This window comes from Mauremys mutica, chromosome 25 (genome assembly GCF_020497125.1).
Source record: "Mauremys mutica isolate MM-2020 ecotype Southern chromosome 25, ASM2049712v1, whole genome shotgun sequence".
NCBI lineage: Eukaryota > Metazoa > Chordata > Testudines > Geoemydidae > Mauremys > Mauremys mutica.
The window spans coordinates 12,503,365-12,519,320 of record NC_059096.1 but is presented as its reverse complement, the minus strand read 5'-3'; the positions used below and the strand labels follow the sequence as shown (position 1 = coordinate 12,519,320).

Genomic DNA, 15,956 nt, shown 5'->3' with positions numbered 1-15,956 from the left:
ATCATTTTCGTTGTCCTCGAGTTTCCCTTAGGAGGGAGTCCCCGACCACCATCACCCATCTCCTCCTCTTGGGAGTGGGGGGTCGTGGAACCCCCGTCCCTAGGACAACGCATCCCAGGCCTTCCGTCGATGGGGTCTCCCTCTGATCCCTTCCCTCAGGTGACTCTGCCAAACCATTCTCCACCGTAGTACCTGTGCAGAGAGCCTGAAAACAGTTTCTTACCTCTCTCTGCACTGGGGGTACATGGGTTCTCCTCTTTCTTCTCCTGCAGGTCACATGCTGCCAGTTTTCTTCCCCATTCTGCGCTGCCCTCTCTGATCCTTCAGCATGCTGTGCCTGCAGTACCAAGTGCTGACTTATATCCAGAAAGTCTTCATTTTCTCTGATGCAGCGCAGGGTTGATATTGGGTCACTAGTCCTTTAACCTTCTCTTCCAATATGGAGACCAGCTGGCACTTTGTACAGATGAAATTGCTTCTGTCCTCTGGGAGAAAGACAAACATGGCACATCCTGTGCAGGTCACAACAGCTGATCGCTCACTATCCATATTGTCTTCCCTCTAAGAGCCTCTTCAGATGTTGTATTTACTGCTCACAGAAGCCTGAAAGGCAAAAACTCTGTGGGAACTCCCCCCAGGCAAACTCCCTCTGTTGGCCTCCCCTCTGTTTCGCTGCTCACTGGGTTCGCAACTGGCTGCTTTTTTATAACGTTATCCCAGCTCAAAGCCTTCCCTCCAGTCAACCACTCAAGGCCCACCTGGAACAACACTCCCAATTCACACTTTTCAAACAAACAACCACCCAGTCAAACAGTCCCTGCAACTAGCACCAGTCAAACAAATGGTCACAGCAGACGGACACTCGGATATTCACCCCACCAGCTCACAAACAACACAGCCCCCCTAATGCAGCACTCACTGGAGCTCTTCTCAGATGGTTCCCAGGCAAACTTCCTCTGTTTGCCTCTCCTGCCCCAAATCCCAAAATCTCTGGGGCCTTTGAAAATCCCAAAAGCTCTGGGGCCTCAACAAATCTGAGATATTGCAAAAACTAGGGGAGCTCCAAAAATCCCCAAATCCAGGGACTCCAAAAATCCAAAAAATCCCAAATGCTCTGGAATTTCTGAAAATCCCCCAAATCCAAAAAGCTCTGGGGCCTTCAAAAATCCCCCAAACTCTCCAACCTCTGAAAATCCCTAAAATACCAAAAGCTGCAGAGGTCTCCAAAAAATTGAAAAATCCCTGAAGTCCAGGTGTGACGTCCCCTGGTGTTATCTAGACCGGTGATCTGCTAAGTCACTCCAATCCTTGACTCTGGGAGCCAGCCTTCCCCTGCTCTGCTGTGAGAACCCCACTCCTGGGCTGTTCACGCATAGCCTCTGGCATATAAACTGCTTGGATTGTGCAACCGAATGACACTAGCCAATATCTCCGGCCCCAGACACAACCCTAGGAACCTCCGTCTTGCAGTGTCCAGTTATGCCCGCTGGACGCTGCAAGCTTATATGAGTTTGTCAATTTAACAAAGAAATTGATATGGACCCAGGCTTGTTATCCCAAGCGGAGTCTCTGACATGCGTCAAACCAAACACACTGCTTCAGGTAGAATAAACAAACAAATTTATTAACTACAATAGACATTATGTGATTATAAATCAAAGCAGGGGATGTGCTAGAGGTCTATAAAGTGTGGGTCTATAATGGTGTGGAGAAGATGAATAGGGCAGTGTTATTTCTGCCTTCAAATAACACAGGGACAAGGGGTCACCAATGAAATGAACAGGCAGCAGATTTAACCCTAACAGAAGCACGTACTCCTTCACCCCACACAGTCAACCTGTGGAACTCATCACCAAGGGATGTTGTGAAGGGCAAAAGTATAAGGGCTTGTCTACACTACCTCTTAAGTTACGTCGCTCAGAGTTATGAACCCCCCCCCGAGCGACATAAGTTACATCAACTTGAAGCAGTGTCTACACCGATCTGTGTTGGTGGGAGACACTCTCCTGACGATACAGTTTCCACCTCTTGTTGTGGTGGGGTACTTATGCTGTCGGGAGAGCGCTCTCCTGTCTGCATAGCATGTCTTCACCAGACACGCTGCAGCAATGCAGCTGCACCGATGTAGTGCATTCAAAAAATAACTAGGTAAGTTCATGGAGGATCAGTCCATCAATGGCCATTAGCCAAGATGGTCAGGGATGCAACCCCATGCTTTGGGTGTCCCTAAACTACTGACTGGTGCTCTATCCTGGATTCTCAGATGTCTGTGTGTGGAGAGAGAGAGAGAGAGATAGAAAGACACACACACACACTCTCTCTCTCTCATAATCACTGGAGTCTTGGCACAATGCCCAGCTAACTGATTACACTTAAAAAGCAAAAAACAAACAAACAAAACCTGTTAAATCTGTTGCAGAATAAGAGTTGGTCTGGTTCGCATAGTCCTTGCACACACTGATTTCAAAGAGTAAAGTTGGAAGGATCGGGCCCAGCAGCAATGCCTTCTCCATCCAGGCCATAAAAATATGATTGAAAAATTGTTTGGATGTAACAATTTATTTGAGAATTGAACAAACCAATTTAGTTTAATACACCAGGTGCATGTTGTATTCTGAAGCATTCTATAAAAGAAACACATTAGGTTTGTTAAAAAAAGGTAACAAAGTGAACAAACGACAAGGTAAAAACGGAGAATTATGGTTAACAAAAAACCCTAAACAAACAAAACACGATAAAATATATTAAACATACATGTTTTCTTCCAGTACATGAAACAGGCAGCACAGCACACGGTATAATGCTTTTTTACACTCAGTGGAGCTAATTTTTATTCTTGTATTCAATTCTGTTTGTGTTCTTTCTAATACTCAAAATACACGATGCTGCTGTATAAGTTAGCGTAAGACACAATCATTTCACTTCCAGTGGTGCGGCTGTATTTTCTGCTGAGAAAGCTCTAATTAACAAGCATCATCATCAATGAAGACGTTCTCATATTTACATATGGTGTATCACATGCTCTGTCTAGTTTAAGGAAGGTGGGGAGGGCCCCCCAAAATTCTTTAATCTGGACCTGCCTGGGCCACAACTGTTCTGGGAACCAAATATTTTGCCTAGTTCCAAGTCACTTCCTGTGAAATTCTCTCCCAATCTGACATGATATTGACCCAACCAACTGAACAACAGTGTGACCATATCCAATTACTTCAGCTAGCTGCACCATTTGTGGGGTACTGTTGTCCACCATTTCAGTATGGAGATTTAAAATACCTGACTAGTTCCTTGGTAGCATGCCCAATAAACTGGAGTATTCTCTCCCGGTGACTGAAATAATTTCCTCTATGTTACCATGGAGGGATGCGAAAAAATCACAAGACTATTTTAGCAAATGGTCATCTGTTTCCAAGTCCCTAATGAATCTGATCCACATTCTATCCAACAAAATATCCAGTTACGTGACCAAACGGCATTCAGGAAAGAGAGAAAAATCCATAATGCAGAGAAATTTGACAATTACCATGTAATACACTATGAAATTCCAGAGGAGGTTATATCTAATGATTCAAAAGCCAGGAGGACAAATTCTCCCACTGCATTCTCCTATGATCCATTCAAACGTGCTTCACTCAACACTACCTCATTATTATTTTTCAAAAGTTTTAGCATCATTGAAATGGGGGAAAACAGCAGCCTTCCCATCTGCTCGCAGGAAAAAGCCCCAAAGTCACTTTTTCAATCAATGGAAACTGGGATTTAAGATCAGAATGATTACACTGGCTTTGGGATCCATTCAAATTTCCCCTCTAGGTCTGTGACACTTTCCAGTGCTAACAAGTCTCTGATTTTGAAACACAGAGAGCTGAGAACAGTGTGTCACATGACACTTTGAGAGATGGAGGGATAGAATAAATTCTAAAGCCCTAGTGGTGATGGGGCAGGAAAGAATCCCTCCAATTCACCCCAAGGTACAAAAATAACAACTTTTGAGCACTACCTGGAGAAAGTGAGAACAACAAGGAGTGAGACAATCTGTCCACAAAGGGTGAACTCAGTTACTCTGACAATCACTCTGCTAGTGGGGGAACAATAATACTCCTGGGGGAATTCTGTGCCACTGCGCAATGCAGAATTTTGCAGAAATTAATAGTTTTTTTCGCATAATTTCCTTTCCCTCACAGAAATGGACTGCAATGCTGCTGGCCGCCAGCAGGGGCCGCTGGACCCAGCTGAGCCCTGCTTGCACACAGAAGACACTGCAGCGGTGAGGAGGTTCGGGGGAGAGAGTAGAGTTCCTGGCAATTGCAGTTCCCCGCATGCCCCGAGGGAAGGAGAGGGTGGCATGCAGGAAACTACGCACAAGCCGGGGACCCAGCAACAGGCTGTTTCTCCCTCTGGATCCCTGGCCAGTAGGGGGCTGGTGTCTGGGCTGGGAGGGCCACTGCTGGGCTCTGGGTGGTAGGGGGATGGGTGCCTGGGCTGGGGAGCCACGGCTGGGCTCTGCACAGGAGGTGGGTGCTATCCGGCCTAGGGGGGCACAGCTGGTCTTGGGAGGGAAGGAAAGCTGATGTCTGGGGTGGGTCACAGCTGGGCTTGAGTGGGGGAGGCGAGCAGGTGTCTGGCCTGGGGGTGGGTCACAGTTGGGCTTGGGGGGGAGGGGAGCTGGTGTCTGGGCACCCGGCTGGGATCTGGGCAGGGCGGGGAGGGGGCAGAGAAACAGGAACTGGGCTGTCAAAGGGGTTTCTTTAACTCTCTGCTCATGGGGGAAATTGTGTGTGTGTCGGTATTGTCACAGTCATACTTGCTGACAGGTATTTTGAAATAAATTACCAAAATACTTGAAACGGGCATGATTATGTAGTGTTATTTTGACAAATAACATTGGCAGAATTTTAAAATATTGTGTGCGGGATTTTTATTTTTTCGGCGCAGAATTCCCGCAGGAGTAAATATAAATGCGATCCTTAGGGTTGTCTGAACTAGGAAGGGTGATGCAGGTTAGGTCAGCGTAATGTGCTAGCTAACCCCAACCACTTTCCCAGGGCTATGTCTTTACTGCAAAAAGAGCTAAGCATTTAACTCAAGATAGGTAACTCAAGCTTGCTAACTCCATGGAAAACCCTAGTGGAGACAAGGTCCAAGTAGATTTTACCTCAGTGTAGCTAGCTGAGGTCACCCCTATCTCCCTATCTGGGACTGACGGACATTCCTGTCAGGAGGGGCACACGCTCCCATGACTTACAGGATATCAAGGAATTGATAGAACGGATGATGGGCTTCACCCCAACAAAGGGTGAGCGGCAAAAGCAGGCAACTCACCTGGGGGAGCTGAGGGACCAGAGTGAAGCAAATGGTGCAAACAGCTTTAAAGGTCACTATGTGGGAAATAGCAAATGTATTATAAAAAAAACCCAAACTCCGGCCAGCCCTAGCCAAGCTATTTATGGGGTTACTCTCCTTTGTGGATTCTCTGATGGGTAATAAGGTGTGAGTTCTGATTGAAACTTTTCCCGCACTTGGAGCATTTAAAGGGTCTGTCTCCCGTGTGGATTGTCTCATGTCTAATAAGGTCTGAGCTCCGAGTGAAGCTTTTCCCGCACTCTGAGCATCTATAGGGTCTCTCCCCCACGTGGGTTCTCTGATGCTGAGTAAGGTTGGAGCTGTCAGTGAAGCTTTTCCCACAGTCAGCACATGTGAACGGTCTGCTTCCCGTGTGGATTCTAAAATGTGTAATGAGGTTTGAGTTCCGATTGAAGCTTTTCCCGCACTCAGAGCACGTAAAGGGCCTGTTTCCTGTGTGGATTGTCTGATGTGCAATGAGGTTTGAGCTCACACTGAAACTTTTCCCGCACTCCGAGCATTTAAAGGGTCTCTGTCCTGTGTGGAGTCTCCGATGTCTACTAAGGTGCGAGTTCCGATTGAAGCTTTTCCCGCACTCGCAGCATCTATAGGGTGTCTTGCCCATGTGGATTCTCTGATGTGTAATAAGAGCTGAGCAGCTACTGAAGGTTTTCCCACACTCACTGCAGGTATTTTTTCTCTCTCCTGGGGGGATTCTCTGCTGGGCTGTGGTTTCCTGGAGACCCTTGCCACTTCCCCGACAATCCCCTGGCTGTTTTCCCTGCTGCTTCTCTGGCCAGTGCTGACTCTCATGACCTTTTCTCTGCTCACGACTCCAGTGAATAGTCTTTTCAGATCTTTCTGATAACACTCCGGGTGGTTCCATGTGCTGAGTATCTCCCTGCTGCGGATTCTGCTCCTCGTTCTCACTCACTGCCCCATCACCTGCTGCAACAGAGAGACAATCCAATCATGAGTCATTCCCTGCTCTGGGAAAAGGGGGAAACAAACCAAAATAATTGCTGGAGAAATGGAAAAAATCAGGAGCTGACTCCTCCCAAAACTTTTCCCAGAGGAGAGCGAGGACAGGATCAATCTGCCTCCACATCCCACGCATCAGGGAGGAAGCTTTGCCAGATGTCAGTGAGGGTGGGCGGGAAACTGACCTCCTTCATGAGGCCACATCACATGTTGAGGACAACCCTAAACCCAGAGTTCACAAGGTCTTTTTAGGGACTCCCAGACTCTTTTCATTACACACAAAGAAGTTTTGAGTTAGTTTAACTCATTCCCATCTGTGCAATCAGCTCCCAGGATCTCTTTGCTCTGAGCTTGTTCCAGCTGGAAGAGCACATTAGATCTGGAAACTGGAAGCCCCGCTCAGGGGAAGAAAATAGGTGAGGGCAGGTGAATTTGTGGGATATTTGTCACAATGTCGTATTATTTAACATAAACTTATTTAAAGCAGTAAAATCCCAGAGCCAGCTCCCCAGGTGCTCCAAACTGCAGGATACTCAGCTAATGGGGAGACTTAACTGTCCACATCTCTGCTGGGAACACTCACAGCCAGACAACAGAGGGGATCCTAAAATACAGAGAACCCATTTCTATGTCCCAGAAAGAGGGAGCTCCAGCCAGAGGGGACACCACCCTGGATCTAGTTCTCACTGACAGTGACAATGCGAGAGTCCTACAGAAGCTGAGACCAGTGAGCATGAGCTAGAGGGGTTTCAGCACAGTAAGGGATAGGAGGGAGCGGGGGTGTCAATGAATGCAGCAGTTCAGAGGTAACAGATGTCAGGAAATCTAATGAGTCAGGTGCAGTGGGAGGGAGTCTTAAAATACCCCAGCGTGTGGCATGTGGCTGGGAAATTACAGAATATAATTCAGGAGCAAGAGACTCTGATTTTCTCTGCACAAGGAGAATGTGAGAAACAAGAATCGGGCCATGTGGCCTCAGGAGGGACTGGCTCAAAGATCCAAGGAGCCTGCAGGGAAGACAGACTGTGGCTGCTGCAGACGGGGAGAGAGAAGTGAAATTCTCTGAGTCCCCAGAAGTCTCTTAACCACGTTGTGACATAATCACCGAAGTGCCCATTTGTGCTGGGGAAGGAAGTGCGAGGGGGGAATGTATGGACTCGGGAACAGTGTCTGCAGCCTCAGCAGGTAGGGAAGGGCATCCGTGGGGGGAAGTGAGTGATGGAGAGAGGACAAGAAATAAGAATATGTGAAAAAAATATGTAAAAGCAAGTGAAAAAGGACTAAAGTAAACATAGGCGGCGAATCCGTGGGTGCTCCAGGGAAAAATTGCTGGGTGCTCTGCACCCACTGGCAGCGCCCCACCCCGCCCCAGCTCACCTCCGCCTCTGCCTCCTCCCCTGAGCACACTGGGCTCTGCTTCTCCCCCTGGCTCCCAGCGCTTGCGCCGCAAAACAGCTGTTTCACGCGGTAAGCACTGGGGTGGGGGGGGAGCGCAGCATGCTCAGGGAAGAGGCGGGGCCAGGGCATGGATTTGGGGAAGGGGTTGGAATGGAGGCGGGGCAGGGCTGGGGAAGGGGTGGAGTTGGGGTGGGGTTGGGGGGCACGAGTCCCCCCGGCGCCGGAGAAAGTTGGTGCCTATGAAAATAAATGAAGGGTAGGCTCCAAAGCAATGGGGCCTGGGCAGAGATTCTGTGTTAACTGGCTGGGATCCCCTGCAGCTCCAGATCCCCCAAATCTCCCCTTCCCTGTGTGGCCCATGGAGCCCTCGGTGTCATCTGGCAGAGGACATGCCATACGCGACTCTCCTCAGGCTGATCCCATTGTCCCAACACACTGCTGTCATTATCAGTACTAAAAGTTGTCATGTAAAGTATCCTCTGCAAACAGGTAACATGCCTGGCATTAATAGTACCGTGTGCTACACGTACTGGTCATGTGTAAGGAAGTATAGGCATGTGCTGAAAAGGTTTTTAAAATGTCTTTTATAAGCAGTGCATACACCCAGCCTGTCCCAGACAAAGAAATGCTGTTTTCCCGTGTCTCCAATGGAAATTGCACCAGGCAGTTCCTGGGAGGACAAAGAAAAGCCATCTACCTATAACATAAACCAAACCCTCAAGCTAAACCAAGGAGAGCCCATTTAGCACTCATGACGGGGAATGCAGCCTTCACACTGGCTCTTGGCACAGAGACAGACTCTGGGTCACATACCCAAAGGCAGACAGCCATTCTGGCATCCATTACCTAGGGGACTAAGGGGGAGATCTTTTTGGCCTGAAAACCTGGGGTAGCTGGAACTGACTGCAGCTGATCGATCGGTGACTTCAGCCCTCATACAGATTGCGCCGATCACAGTGAGTCTTCCATTCTTCTCTTATCCTGGCCTTCCTTCTCCAGGTGCGGCCATGCCTTTGCATGATAAAATCTTCCCATCTCTTTGGAGGTCAGCCGAGCGGTTGTTTCAGTTCCCGTGGGTATCACTCAGCAACAGCTGCAGCCATCGATTGTCAGTGAACCTAGCTATATGCCTGGCCCATCGCATTTTACTGTACCTGCTTTCAACGACGACGTCCTGCACTCAACTCTGCTGTCTGATCACGTCATTGGGGACTCGGTCGCTGATTGAAATCCCCAGAATTCTTCTTTCCGCCGCCCTCTCCATGACAGACCAGCTGTTGCTCCTCTATCTTGGTAAGCGCCCATGTTTCGCTGCCGTATAACACTTCCGGCAGTAGAGGTTGGCGTGTGTTGCCTTGTTGATTTTTCTTTGGAGGACACCCCTGGTAGAACTGAATGCGCGCCAGCCAGCTTCCTTTCTTTGCGATAGTTCGCCTTCCTGACCGTGGTGCGGGTTGATTTCTTGGCCCAAACAGACGTATCGCTCAACCACTTCTATTTGTTCCCCCTTGACTATTATTTGGGCTTTTGGCAAGGCCTCAAACCGCATGAATTTCGTTTTAGAGTGGTTCATTTTCAGTCCCACTTGGCTGCTTTTTGTGTCGAGTTCTTACAGCATTTTCTGTAGTTTGATAGTGTTTTTGGCAATCCGCACAATATCATCCATGAATCTGAGATGGTTTAACTGCTCTCCGTTGATGCTGATTTCACCCTTCCAGTTCATCCGCCTCATTACCATTCTGAGGCAGGCTGTATACAATGTTATTGGCTATAAATATACGTCAAGTGAGGTATTTCATGAAAGCCCGTCATGCTCTGAATGTTATGGTCAGTAGGGTGTGTGTACAGAGTCTGCTCCAGCAGCAGCCATGGGGCCAGCCGCTGCTCGTCGGCCCCCGGCAGCTGGCCCTGGGGACTACCCAGGCAGCAGCAGGTGTGGCTGGCCCTGGGAGCTGCCCGAGCACTTGTCTGGGGGCAACCGGAGCAGTGGCCCCGGGGGCAGACAGAGCAGCTGCTACTCAGCGGTGCCCAGCTGCTGGCTCCCTGGGGGCTCCCAGCTAAGATTTAATCAGGGGTATTTATACTAAAGGTCACAGACAGGTCACAGGACGTGAATTTTTGTTTATTACCCGTGACCCGTCCATGACTTTGACTAAAAATACCCCGTGACTAAATCGTAGCCTTAGTCATGGCGCCCAGGGGGCTCAGGAGAGGCAGTCGTGGGGGCCTGGAAATACTGGAAGCTTTATTAGGCCTAAATAAGGAAAACCTCATTGCCCCAGGCCCTGCACACTCTTATCCCTCAAGGCCAGGGATTCTCTGTCGGCCTCATGAAACACGCACTGCGAAGGCTTAACACCCTTCCATAGCCCTGGTCTTACTTTTAGCGTAAACGTCAGAAAGTTACAAAAATTCTTTACCTCAACGGAAGGCTCCCCAGCGTGAAGTGAGAGAAACACTGATCTCCACTAGCGAAGCCCCCTCCTCCTTCAGAACGAGCCCCACACAGCTCAGTGCCCTCTTCCCTTCACAGCCAGTCCGTACACACCATAGCAGCCCCATTTCGCATTCAGGATCAGTCTAGACAAGGGTTCCAACCCCTCCCTCCTGAAACTCTGCTGCCGCCCTGGGGCCTTTTTCAGCCACTCATTACAGCTGCAGACTGCACCGTGTGTGGGTGTTTCAGCCTCCTCTCACCATTTCACACCTCTCAGGTTCTTGTTCCTTTCTCAAAGGGAAATGCACCACTCAGCTCAGGATTCACTCTGACCCCCCCAGGCCTCACCGCAGGAGTGACCTGGGCAGTCACTGCTCCACCGCTTCCAGGTTTATCTCGGGCTGGGGGCAGCAATCCCCGGCCGCTAACATGGTTCTTGGTCAGAACCCCCCCAGGAGAGACAGAAACGTACCTGTGTGGTTCTCCAGCTCCAGCCGCAGAGTCTCTGGGGGAGAGGAAGGCAGAGGTGAGAATTCAGGCCCTCGCACTCATGGGCATATTCCTATTGGTTACTAACGTACCTGCTTTTCATGATGAGATGGGGACCCGGGGCGAGGCTGGTAACTCAGGCAGAGCCGGCCCCACAGGGCTACTCGCATGGGCGAGGGGAACTCCCTGAGCTGGGGCTGAGACGGAGCCCAGGGTCAGCGACACACTATAGCCCCTGACTCCTCCCCAGGGCGAGGGTCCCTCCAACCAGTAGGAAGCTGCTGCCAAACTCCAATTCACCTTTGAATCCCAGCAGCACCTCCTGCAGGATGGCACTTTTCAGAGAGAAATCGCTGAGTCTCTTCTCCAGCTCCGCAAACCCCGGCTCTGGCTTCTGAAACGGCCCGTCCTCCCTGCTGGGGAAAGCAGGAAGGGTGAGACATGGGTCCGATCCCCAATCCCAGAAACCCCCAAACTCCAGAAAACCTGCATCTGAGCTTTATCGTCTGAGATGTCACCTGCCCACAGCCCGGTGCGCTCCATGGGCCCAGAGAGATGGGATGTGGGGAGCCATTGGGGTCCGGAATGGAGACAGGTTCTGGTGCCCTCGCGGGGACACGCTGGGGTGCTGAGCCACCCTCCACCCTGCGTTATTCCAGCACCAAGGGGCACCAGCATTGGGATATGTGGAAAGGGAGGAGACGGAGACCAGAGAGTGGGCGTGTCCCATGTGCTCACAGGGGCACAGACAGAGCCCAGGTCTTCCCCAGTGATTGAACCTGGACCATTCAATGCCCAAAGCCCGGAGAACTTCAGCTAAAGCAGTGATCCCGGGGTGTCAGCCCCATTGGTGGAGGGCCTGTATCCCACTTATCATTGTCCTCAGGCTAGGGCATAAACTGGGGACACCCAGGCACAAAGATCCAGGGCGGGAATCTGCCCTTTATATCGAAAGCTTTAATTCCTGTTAGTTATAAAGTACTTCATTGTCACAGCTTTTTTCACTCAGAGGGAAAACAGCCACTTCTGCTATTTCTACCCTGTTTCCCTGCCTTCCTCCCCCCGCCCCCCGTCCTTGTCTTGGTGGGCTTGTCTACACTACATAGCTTTTGGAGACACAGCCGTGCCACTACATGTCACGCAGTGTAGCCGTTGTCAGCTCTCCTCCCGACAAAAACCGTCCCCCCCACAAGGAGCGGCATTTGCGTTGTCGGCAGGAGAGCGCTCCTGCCAAGAACATGCTGTTCACACTGGCACTTGCTGCAGCAAAACTTTTGTCTTTCAGGGTTTTTTGTTTTTGTTTTTTTTTAAACACCAGTTGCCAGTGTAGACATAGCCTGTGTCTCTCCTCTGTTCTTCCCTCCCTACAGCAACTCCCTATTCCCACCTCTCAAGGGCTTCACTCCTGTCCCCTCCCAATCCCACCTGCTACAGAGACCAGCAATGGACATTCAAGCGACATCATTTCAGCTGACACACCAATGAGATTCCCAGGGGAGTTCACACATCTCTGAGCCGGGTTTCAGGCTGTTTCACAGACTCAGGCCTGGTCTGCACTAGAATATTAGGTTGTCTTAACTACATTGCTCAGGGGAGCGAAAAATCCACACCTCTGAGCAGCGTAGATAAGCCAACTTGAGTGCCCCAGCAGACAGTGCTGGGCCAAACGAGCGTCTTCCATCGACCTAGCTCCTGCCTGTGGGGAGGCGGATCACCTACGCCAGTGGGACAACCCCTCCCGTCGCCATAGGGAGCGTCTACACTGAAACGCTGTAGACAGGAAGGCACCATCGCCTCCCTTTGCATTTCAGAAGGTTTCTTTGCAAGCGTGAAGGCCAGAAACCTATTCTTAAAAGACAAAAGCTGAGATTCTGCACACTGTGAACACGTGATGTGGCCTCGTAAACACATCAGCCAGGCTGGGTCTGGCCCACAGGCCCTGTGTTTGACAGCCCCCATTAGCTGTCAGGTAGTAAGAGGCTCTCTCCTTCCTGAGGCAGCCACTAAGGAAAGACGTGATCTCAGGCATTCAGCCCACGTGTCACAGCGCGGGAAGCGCCGCAGTCAGTGGAATTCCAATTCTAAACCATTGCTTTCCACGCGAACGCTGAAACGGAGCCCAGGACGTACCGGCTCTCAGTGCGTCCAGCACCCTGCACAGGGAGAAAGAAGAGGCAGTCAGTGGGCCTGTCCCAGGCTAGGGTGGCCTCCTGCTCTGCAGGGGAGTCACCACTGGAGCCGCGGGTATTTGGGGAATTTCAGACACTTGGGTTCACATTCAGAGAACAGCTGCCATCTCCCACCCCCACTGCTACGCCCGGCTGGGACGTCTGCCCTCAGCAAGCCCAGGAGTTCCTGCTAGGAGGTCGCCATCGGGGAAAGTCTCTCCCCAGGCACTTTATAGGAAGAGAACATTCCCCCTAGTGCTGAGAGCCCCCCCAAACCTCCTCACACCACTGAACCAACTAGCCTGGGACGACATGGGACCTTGGGCCTGGCGGGGGGGGAGGGTGGGCTGGGAATTTCACCCTCAAAGTGCAAACGCAGAGAGACATTTACAGGGCAGGAGAGACGGTCGTGGGGTTACAGCACCCAGGGGTCCCAGGTCCCAGCCCTGGCTCTGCCACAGACTCACTGTGTGACTGTGGGCAGGACTCTGCTCCGTCCTGTGCCTCACTTTCCCCTTTGCACAATAGGGATAATGTCCCTGACCCCACCTTGTGAGGCGCGTTGGGGGCTAGGGCTGAGAAGCAGCGTATTAGCGCTGCCGTAAGCCAGTCTGACCTGCGGGGATCGGCTCCTCGGCTGCTGCTGCCCCTCCTCTCCGAGTAGGGAAATCTCCCCGGACGGTCTGGAGACGCCCTGGTCCCTTCTCCTGACAATGGCTCTGGCTAGCTCCTCCAGCTGGGACAGCAGGAGCTGCTCCTGCTCCTCCAGGAACCCTCGCAGCTCCTTCCACTCCGCAACGATCTTCTGCCTCTCGGCTTCAGTCTGTTTCTGCAACCCAGGGAGAGGGCAGCTCGGTAACGGGAGAATCAGACCTGTGCCCCAGCAGAGGGGGGAGTTATTTACCAGAACACAGGGTTGATGCGGCGGGTGATGGGAGCTCAGTTAGGCCGGGAAGGGCGGAGGAAGGAGCGTGGGGTGAGCTGCACATGGCTAACGGGGGACTTTTCTCCCCAAACCTCATCAAATTGCACTGAACCAAACTCTTCATCTGCCCACCCACATTTCCTCTCCTTCCCTCCATCTCCCCTAGGGGCTAGAAAGGAACCTGGTCACTATAATACCTGAGCAGCCCTTGGGCAGGGCCTCTCCGGGCCACGGACTGACACTCTCCTGCGCAGGAGCCTCTTGGACCCTAAACACATCATGTTGCTCCGACGTCTGACCCTGCCCTCTCCCTGGGCTCCAGGGGGGATGCTTTCCTGGCTGAGGCTGGTAGCACAGGCCCTGCGTTTGGTGTCACTCAGGGCACTCTGATCCCAGGCAAACCTGAGGGGCAGGGGGCTCTGGGCACCTACCAGGAGCTCTGCACTTTGCCGCTGCTCCTCGGCTTTTTGCTGACAGGCCAGATGCTCTCCCGGTGCCTCCTGGAAGAAACGGGGGGAGGGATGTTACAAACTGCTCGAAAGAGCCTCACAGCTTCCAGGGCCCAATCCTGCCCTGCACATGCCTGTGCAGAGCCCCTGGGACTGACTTTCTTGCCAGATACAGTTCAGCCTCAGCGAGGCAGATCTCAGGGGGGCAGTGAAAGCAGAACTAGGTTTTCCAAGGAAGACACAGGACACCCTGGTGGAGTGACAGGGATGCAGCCCAAACCTGAGCCCCAAACATTCCCCAGCCCCATGCACGTCCCAAACAACCATAAGAACAGATATACTAGGTCAGACCAAAGGCCCGTCTAGCCCAGTATCCAGTCTTCCAACAGTGGCCAGTGCCAGATGCCCCAGAGGGAATGAACAGAACAGGGAATCACCAAGTGATCATAGAATCATAGAATCTCAGGGTTGGAAGGGACCTCAGGAGGTATCTAGTCCAACCCCCTGCTCAAAGCAGGACCAGCCCCAACTAAATCATCCCCTGTTGCCCATTCCCAGCTTCTGGCAAACAGAGGCTAGGGACACCATCCCTGCCCAGCCTGGCTAACAGCCATTGATGGACCTATTCTCCATGAACTTACTTAGTTCTTTTTTGAACCCTGTTATAATCTTGGCCTCACAATATCCTCTGGCAAAGAGTTCCACAGGTTGACTGTGTGTTGTGTGAAAAAAAACACCACCTGCCGTCTATTAATTTCATTTGGTGACCTCTAGTTCGTGTGTTATGAGGAGTAAATAACTCTCCCTCATTTACTTTCTCCACACCAATCATGAGTTTATAGACCTCTGTCATATTCCCCTTTATAGTCATCTATTTTCAAAGATGAAAAGTCCCAGTCTTATTAATCTCTCCTCATACGAAAGCCTTTCCATATCCCTAATCATTGTTGTTGCCCTTTTCGGAACCTTTTCCAATCTATCTTTTTTGAGATGGGTCGACCACATCTGCACACATATTCAAGATGTGACCATACCATGGATTTATATAGAGGCAATATGATATTTTCTCTTATTATCTATCCCTGTCTTAATGATTCCCAACAGTCTGTTCGCTTTTTTTAACTGCTGCTGCACATTGAGTGGATGTTTTCAGAGAACTATCTACATCATTAGCCCCCGTCATTTTATATGTATAGTTGGGATTATGTTTTCCAATGTGCATTACTTTGCATTTATCAACATTAAATTTCATCTGCCATTTTGTTGTCCAGTCACCCAGTTTTGTGAGATCCTTTTGTAGCTCTTCGCAGTCGGCCTGGGACTTGAATAGTTTTGTATCATCTGCAAATTTTGCCACCTCACTGTTTACCCCTTTTTCCAGATCATTTATGAATATGTTGAATAGATCTGGTCCAATTACAGACCCGCCCGGGGGACACCATTATTTACCTCTCTTCATTCTGAAAACTGACCATTTATTCCTACCCTTTGTTTCCCATCTTTTAACCAGTTACTGATCCACGAGAGGACTTTCCCTCTTATCCTATCTTATCCAGCTTACTTTGCTTAAGAGCTTGTCAAAGGCTTTCTGAAAATCAAAGTACACTATATCCACTGGATCACCTTGGTCCCCATGCTTGTTGTCCCCCTCAAAGAATTCTAGTAGATTGGTGGGGCATGACTTCCCTTTACAAAAAACATGCTGACTTTTCCTCAACAAATTCTGTTCATATATGTATCTGACAATTTTGTTCTTTACTATAATTTCA

General features: G+C 50.5%; 1 protein-coding gene across 1 annotated transcript; it reads right to left on the bottom strand.

The window, feature by feature from the left end:
• Nucleotides 1-5,014: 5,014 nt before the first annotated feature.
• Nucleotides 5,015-15,822, bottom strand: LOC123356580 (zinc finger protein 391-like). Its single transcript, XM_044999946.1, has 7 exons — nucleotides 15,811-15,822; nucleotides 14,170-14,238; nucleotides 13,430-13,642; nucleotides 12,776-12,798; nucleotides 10,946-11,061; nucleotides 10,629-10,661; nucleotides 5,015-6,288 (listed from the first exon to the last, which is right to left on the bottom strand). The coding sequence occupies exons 1-7, from the start codon at nucleotides 15,820-15,822 to the stop codon at nucleotides 5,450-5,452; spliced, it is 1,305 nt and encodes a 434-aa protein (XP_044855881.1). The 3' UTR covers nucleotides 5,015-5,449.
• Nucleotides 15,823-15,956: the final 134 nt, after the last annotated feature.

Excerpts from the sequence above, each read along its gene's own strand:
- LOC123356580 (XM_044999946.1), bottom strand. Across the intron at positions 12,799-13,429 it reads CGAGGAGCCGATCCCCGCAG|GGTGCTGGACGCACTGAGAG; the intron begins GTCAGACTGGCT and ends CTCCCTGTGCAG. Across the intron at positions 6,289-10,628 it reads GGAGCTGGAGAACCACACAG|CAGGTGATGGGGCAGTGAGT; the intron begins GTACGTTTCTGT and ends TCTCTGTTGCAG.